Source organism: Notothenia coriiceps, unplaced genomic scaffold (assembly GCF_000735185.1).
Source record: "Notothenia coriiceps isolate Sejong01 unplaced genomic scaffold, NC01 NC01_scaffold00004835, whole genome shotgun sequence".
Taxonomy (NCBI): domain Eukaryota; kingdom Metazoa; phylum Chordata; class Actinopteri; order Perciformes; family Nototheniidae; genus Notothenia; species Notothenia coriiceps.
The window spans coordinates 12,152-19,672 of NW_011337536.1; the positions used below are offsets into that span (position 1 = coordinate 12,152).

General features: G+C 41.0%; 1 protein-coding gene across 5 annotated transcripts; it reads right to left on the reverse strand.

The window, feature by feature from the left end:
* Positions 1–1,032: 1,032 nt before the first annotated feature.
* ciapin1 (cytokine induced apoptosis inhibitor 1) lies at positions 1,033–5,692 on the reverse strand. 5 transcript variants are annotated; one of them, XM_010767864.1, is made up of 9 exons: positions 5,645–5,692; positions 4,762–4,922; positions 3,304–3,447; positions 2,937–3,016; positions 2,464–2,623; positions 2,019–2,092; positions 1,806–1,921; positions 1,582–1,663; positions 1,033–1,458 (listed from the first exon to the last, which is right to left on the reverse strand). In XM_010767864.1, exons 2-9 carry the CDS (start codon positions 4,916–4,918, stop codon positions 1,348–1,350), a joined length of 924 nt encoding a protein of 307 aa, XP_010766166.1. In that variant the 5' UTR covers positions 4,919–4,922; positions 5,645–5,692; the 3' UTR covers positions 1,033–1,347. The 5 variants fall into 5 exon arrangements, with proteins under 5 accessions (XP_010766166.1, XP_010766164.1, XP_010766168.1 ...); XM_010767862.1 differs by having other exon boundaries at positions 2,019–2,095; XM_010767866.1 differs by lacking the exon at positions 2,464–2,623 and adding an exon at positions 2,624–2,666.
* Between the last annotated feature and the right edge of the window lie 1,829 nt (positions 5,693–7,521).

Here is a 7,521-nt window from a genome sequence, read left to right on the forward strand (position 1 = left end):
GCTCGTGCCTCGCCCCGCTCCTTTGCAGGGGGGCGTGGTCAGCTGCAGCTCATTTGCCCCAAAACCAGCCCTTGTGAAGACAGGGCTGGAATAGAGCATAGCTAAAATGCATGATCTGTTTGGTATTTTGAAAAAAAAATTCAGACATGTTTTATATAGGTATGGCCCTACAATATATTATTCAGATATAGCATGATAGTTCCACTTTAAATTCAACAGTTATTTTTGTATTATTCATTATAAACTGGTGAACATAATGCAGCTTTCATCTTATACTCTAAATATGTCATTGGTCAAGATTTTTTTGTGCAATTTTCCAAAATCATATTGGTTTCTCATACAGCATCTCTGTATAGTATGTGTATACATGTATACCCCCCTCCCTGTGAGCCCAGTGTGCTCTGATTGGTCGGGACGTTGCTGCTGCGAGGAGGTTTCCGGGTCGGCGATACAGAGAGACACAGTCAAACTCATCCTGAGCACACACAAACACTCACAGCCGAAGTAAAAACAATAAGTGTGGCTTGATATTGAGTAAGAAAAAGGTTTATAACGCTGTGAGCATGGGTCTGCGGAGAGCATTTCTCCGCGATCCCAACTCTTCTATTACCAGCGTTCAGGGAGTCAATGGGGACTCCCTGTTAGTTAGCCAAGGGATCCTGGTGTGTGAGGAGCTCCGCGGTCAATTTGGGCCAATCCGTTCATTTGTTGTTGATTTGGGTATTCACACCTCACAGAACCCAGTAAGAAAACAATGGAAAATGAGAAATCTCCGACGAGGCGTTCTGGGGCAGCATAGACAGCTCTTTTCTGTGTTAGTTTTACTCGCTACAGGGTGTACTTTGAGGGTTTTTGACTCTGCAGACCGTTTACATGCATAAAAACCTTCATAACACACAAGGGGACGGGTAATAACTGGAAAAGCATAACATGGGCCCTTTAAAGAACTTCAAGGGAAAATAAATGTATTCAGTGCTTTCACATACTAGAACCAGCCTAGCTCACCATCATTTGCATAATTAACAACAGTACTTGACAGTGCATTATTTTCATTTATTTTAAAGCTCATCCTTCATGGCAATACTCTCAAATTAAGAAACTCAGACGTGGCTTGAAATAGTTTATACTTGAGGGCAGCACAGTCTGGTGGTGAGTCACTGAAGAAAAAAGGATGATGTTGTTGACTCTTAACGCACCAAACTGAAGCCATCTCACTAAGCAGACAGACGGGCAAAATCACCCATCACATCTGCAAGGACCGAAAAAGCTCTGAACTCTGGGGGGAGGGAATCGGGTCTCAGGCTGGAAGAGAAAAGTAAGGAATGAGTCTCGAGTGGGGGGGGGGGTTTAAGCATCGGTCAGCGTCTTGTTGTCCAGCACGATCTTTTCTCCTGGTTTGAACGCTGGCATCCCCACGTAGGGACAGCTGGCACATCGGAACGCATCACCAAGGTAACACTGCCACAAGTAGGAATAAAGATCATTGTCACTATTATTGTTTACACTGTTAACAGGTAATAGGAGAATAAATATGAGTAAACATGGTGAGAATTTGGTGATATAAAATCAGAAGACACTCACACTTCCACAGGCAGATTTTGGGAGGTTGGTCGTTTGTTTTCCTTTACTCTCCTGCTCCAACTCCTCTGCAAGACCACATGTGCTACCCAACAAAATACAACAGATTGTGTGTCATGTAATGCTTAAATGCTTTTCAAATAACACATTTGTAAGAAAAAAACCTAGCTGACAAAAACAATTTGTTGGATTTTTAACACTCAGAAACATTTGTGTGATGGCCTCACCAGTTCTTGCAGGCTTTCTTCTTAGCCTCTCCTCCACAGCTGGTTGCTTTAAGAGAAGCTGGGTCTGGCTTCTTCATGTCATCTTCATCCAGCAGAGCATCCGAGTCCACCAGATCCTAGAAGAGAAACAAAGGAGACGTGAAGAACTCAGAAAAGTGGGCTGAAGGAGAAATATACTTTTGTGGCTATTAAAATAATACATCAGGAACCCACCACATCGTCATCGTCCATGTCATTGGCTGAGAGGTTCCACATTTTGACGGTGTTGGGATCCAGAGCAGGTTTCTCTGCTGAATCACAGACATTTGTGCCCATGAGTTACATCAGTAAACATGCTATAGGACTTTACATAATACCATATAAAATATATTCAGACATACTGATGTTCAAAACTAAACAAATAAGAAACCTTGATATTTGTTCACAAATGTTCTGTAAATAATCTCAAATTATATTTTGGTACTTCGAAAACCCTTAAATGCAGATTGAATGTTCAAATGTCGAGACATATTTTGTTATTTTATCATACCCTTTATAAAAGGTGTCCCATATGACAGAAGAACAAACGTCTCAACAGAAAGAGTCTCCTTAAATTTAATTAACAGTTGTAGAAAGAAATGTGCTATGGAAATACATGAACACTGCGCTTTAAACCCACCTGGCTTTTTGCCAAAGGACAGTTTAAGCTGGCTGGAGGATCCAACCTCAAAGTTAGGTTTAGAGGCAGAAACTCTGACTTTAGACAGAGTGTTTCCTTGGTAACCAGTGGCCGTCCTGAGAGAGGTCAGCGCCTCAGGACTCAGAGTTGCTTCACTCACCTGGAGGGAGAGGAAGAAGGGTGAACAGGACAGAGAGGAAACACTGGTGTGGATGATTACCGAAAAGAAAGAAGAAACCAAAGTTAAAAGACCACTCAGAGAAAATTCAATGTACCATTTATATATTCTTTTACATATGACATACACATATGCCCAGAATACTAACATGCAAAACAGGATCTTCTGGAACAAAAATTAAAACAGCTCTGCTTTGTTTGATGGCTTTAACCATCCATCTTTCTCCTGATCACATTTCAGAGGTGTTGCCACAACCACATACTCATGCTGTTTGTATGTGAACGCTATCATGCACCTGTGTAACCGACATGAAGCCCGACAACTTCAGGGCGGACATGAGTCTGTCAGCTGTCCTCACACTCTGGGCCTCAGCTCCTGGAACACAGAGAAACGAGTCACACACACTGTCGCACAATCAGAGCCAAAGCCTCACAGTGCCCTTGTGGATAAAGACATATGACACATGAAAGAGACAACATTCATGGATAAACAATACTAAGTGAAATGTAAATATTGTATGCATTTTATCAGTGTTAAACATAATGCTGTGAATCATTATTAGTGTACTTTGCCATTTTACAGGCATCAAGATGCATATCACTAAATTTTTCATACTTTTCAGCCGTCAAACATCTAGAAAAGAAGTAAGAACAACCGTTCACCTGTTAGTACTTCCTCAAGGATGAGCTTCCCTCCTGGTTTTAGCACTTTGGCAATTTCTGCCAGAGTCTCTGAGCTGTGGATGGAGGAGCTGTCTGCCACGAGGCCAGAGAGCACCCAGTCAAAGGAGGACGCTGAGTGGGAGGCTGAGAGAGAGGAGAGGAGCATTTTACACCCATTTACTCACTTCTGACAGAACTGTGTTCATGCCTACAGGCTGAATCAACAGTGGATGAAACACTGAGATCTACTACTTGATCGAAAGTATCAATAATACATAGTAAAAATAATACATAGCAATAATAAATAGCAATAATACAAAGTGAAAGTCCTGCATTCGAAATCTTACTTTAGTTAAAGGGCCCATGTCATGCTTTTCCGGTTATTACCTGTCCCCTTCACACCGCAGTACTTTTCCCACTTTAGTTCCGAAATGTTGCGTTCACACCAAAAAAATCCGGAACTAAAATTAGTTCATGAGAAACTTTTTACCTTTTTTTCCGTCCCTTTCGCGGGAGAAAAAGGTTCCTATTTCGGATTGGCTGGGCAGATTGCAAACCACGCCCCATAAAACTCCCAAAAACTTTTGTGAAGCCGCCATTTTATTATCCTCGCATTAGGCGCTTTCACACCGCAGTACTTTTCCCACAATGGTTCTTCAGGACTTAGTTCGTGAGAACTAAAGAGTTCTCATGAACTAAGAGCAGATCGCGTTCACACCGGAATAAGTCCCTGGGGGAGGATTAGGCAAATGAAGCCACTGACATCACTTCTTCTTCTTCTTCTTTGGGTTTTATCTACTAAACTAAAGCAAATAAAGAGAGAAGGCCTATTATACTGAGTGATATATATTATACACACTGCTCTGCTTTCTGCACGGACCTCACAGCTGTTCTCACTGTAAAGTAAACATCGCGTCGCGATGAAAGCAGTTACTAAAATAATATCCAGGGGATGCATGCAGAGCTGTCATTGGCTGAGATAAGTCCGGCCGTGCGTCACGACTCTTTGAAACATCTCTGTTCCCGGAAATGCATCCGCGAAGGACCCATCAGTGTATCCTCGGTTATAGCTCCTCCAAAGAGCTTCCTCTCTCCTCTCTCCTTGGTTAGAGCTCCTCCAGAGAGCCTCGATCCTCGGTCCTCGAAGTGCATTTAGAGAAATTAGATGTCCTTCAACATGGCGCGCCGAAATTAATTTCCGGGTCACTACCGGAGGACCGAGGATATATATATATATATAGTATAAATTGATTTATATTTTGTTTTAGCTAATAATCTGAATATGTGATCTGGAAACTGAACTAAATTAAGTGGAGTTTACAAAAATGTCTTACAAATTACAATTTAGTAGAGGAAAGTAAACCGTGAATCAGAGGCATCTGCAGTGCCATCATGATGAAGTAGTTTTTTTAAATAACAACCTTGCCTCGTGTAATTTAAAATCGTAGTGTTACTCACACATCAGTAATCTCTCCATGTTCTCCACTGACACTTTGTCTGCACCTACGATGGCCCCCAGCTCCTCCGCCTGCTGTTTCAGGGCGGCTGGGTCTGAGGGCTGAGCCCACACCAGCATCACCCTGTCTCCTGCTCTCATGCCCAGGTCTGCCATCATCTGTCTGGAGAGAAGCACTCATTTAAGTGATTACAACACAAAAACACTGGCTTCTCTGTCTAGTTGTGGATAATCTAACAGTGAAGACACGTGTCTGTGTGTCACTGCAGAGATAGTACAGCCAGACCAACAGGTAGTTGTATTAGTATAATAATAGGAATAATCTGAATAACCCATAAATGTAATAGCTTTTACCCACACCTCAACAAGTTATAAAGAGAAAGAATAATTCCCAACAAGTATGACCTTGAGATAATTGTTTTATCATAATACCAGAGCAGATAGTCAATTGTTATAATAAATAGTGTTACATTATTTTCAAAAGCAATTGTATTAAATTAAATCATTCACAAACGGTGAAATTGTCTGGCAGGTTCTCTCTAGCCAAAGTGTTTCCTCTATGTCGTTTTTACATTATTGAATTAATGGTTGTTTTATCCACCTCTTGAATTAAAATGTCAAAAGGCCAGCTGGCTAACTGTTAGCTAGCAGGTCAGCCTGTGTGTGTAGAGGTGGATTCAGGTAATAGCACGTTAGCAAACATCGAGAAACAGCGTGACGCAGAAAACGCCGGTGCTCATTAAGTCCAGGAGCACGTCCTTAGCATGGAGAGCACAGTATACGGCTGCCCATGAACAACATATACCAATATAATAATATCATTGTTCTGAAAATAATGTGGTTATTAAATAACTGAGCATTACACTCGAGTATCATGTTACTTACCGTTCGTCTCTTGATAGAAGTTGCAATGTCAAGTTACACAATAAGAGTGCGTTTCCGGTTTGACTTTTCAAAATAATATATCGTTATCGGTTGGCCATTGAGAGAGATTCTACGGGAAAACCGCAGTGGGAATGATTTTAAGAGTGAAATTAAGTTATTCAGACACCAAATAAATTCTGAACTGCATTTTATATTGTTACATTTCCATACATGTATAAATGTATGTTTAATGCGTTTTAGACTGAAGACAGCATTCTTGTTTTTTTCACATGGTTGCCAGCTTGATTCGTGTTTATATCACAACAGTCGCGCAAAGATGACGCGGTTGTTATTTAAAATAAACATTGACAACCCTCTCAGCTCAACGGAATATGGCGGCGCTGCTGAGAGCTCTGCGCGTTGGAAGGGCACTCCGGGGACTGGGCAGCGGTGAGACACGACCACTGTCATGCTTCCTCTCATGTTATGGACTGCTTGGCAAATAATTCATTTTGCTAGTTCCATTCTTTTTGATGACTTGCTAACGAGCCAGTGTTAACATGTCGCCTTCAGGCCAAAGTCACTTGTCACTGTGGTGAAGGGCAACATCATGTTGGCTGTGGCGATTGATACTATTTCATTCGGGGAATAACTGTTGGTTGACATGGTGCTACTTTTTATTAGACCTCAACATTTAAACACGCATTAAAAACTCGTTAACGTTACAACAACCTGAGGGCGCCTCTGTCAGATTATGCAAACTGTCAAGGTCTGTGTCCTAACGTGTCTGAAGTTAAATATAGCTTAGATGTTCTTATTTGAACGTTCATCAAGTGTACGACGCTGAAGTTGGCTTCCGATTCAGAGCATCCGATTCGGCAGTTAAGGGGAAAGTTAAGGGACATTTAATTTACAGCGCTGAGCGAACAATCCTCCGTGTTTGTACCTCTTAAATCGCTGCATAGCCGATTTATTTGGACTGGATTATCCCAGAGAGTCTAAAGATTATTTATAACCCAGTTTGAGATTTGTGAAACCTTTATTCTATTTGTGAAAATACAAAAAAGGGAGATTTCAGTGCTTTTTTCACATGTAGACCACATTAGACCAGGTCCTGATCTAAAACCACTAGACCTACACTCATCAAATCTGGACTGGATTATCCCAGAGGGTCTAAAGATTCTTTATAACACAGTTTCAGATTTGTGAAACCTTTATTCTATTTGTGAAAATACAAACAAGGGAGATTTCAGTGCTTTTTTCGCATCCTGACCACATTAGACCAGGTCCTGATCTAAAACCACTAGACCTAGACTCATCAAATCTGGACTGGATTATCCCAGAGGGTCAAAAGATTCTTTATAACACAGTTTCAGATTTGTGAAACCTTTATTCTATTTGTGAAAATACAAACAAGGGAGATTTCAGTGCTTTTTTCGCATCCTGACCACATTAGACCAGGTCCTGATCTAAAACCACTAGACCTAGACTCATCAAATCTGGACTGGATTATCCCAGAGGGTCTAAAGATTCTTTATAACACAGTTTCAGATTTGTGAAACCTTTATTCTATTTGTGAAAATACAAACAAGGGAGATTTCAGTGCTTTTTTCGCATCCTGACCACATTAGACCAGGTCCTGATCTAAAACCACTAGACCTACACTCATCAAATCTGGACTGGATTATCCCAGAGGGTCTAAAGATTCTTTATAACACAGTTTCAGATTTGTGAAACCTTTATTCTATTTGTGAAAATACAAAAAAGGGAGATTTCAGTGCTTTTTTCACATGTAGACCACATTAGACCAGGTCCTGATCTAAAACCACTAGACCTACACTCATCAAATCTGGACTGGATTATCCCAGAGGGTCTAAAGATTCTTTATAACACAGTTT

What these genes read in the sequence shown, in the direction of transcription:
- ciapin1 (XM_010767862.1), bottom strand. Translation starts at nt 4,918, where the DNA reads ATGATGGCAGACCTGGGCATGAGAGCAGGAGACAGGGTGATGCTGGTG. An exon ending in GTCCTTTGGCAAAAAGCCAG is followed by an intron (nt 2,096 to 2,463) that starts GTGGGTTTAAAG and finishes TCTGTGATTCAG; the next exon opens with CAGAGAAACCTGCTCTGGAT. An exon ending in AAGAAAGCCTGCAAGAACTG is followed by an intron (nt 1,664 to 1,805) that starts GTGAGGCCATCA and finishes TTTGTTGGGTAG; the next exon opens with CACATGTGGTCTTGCAGAGG.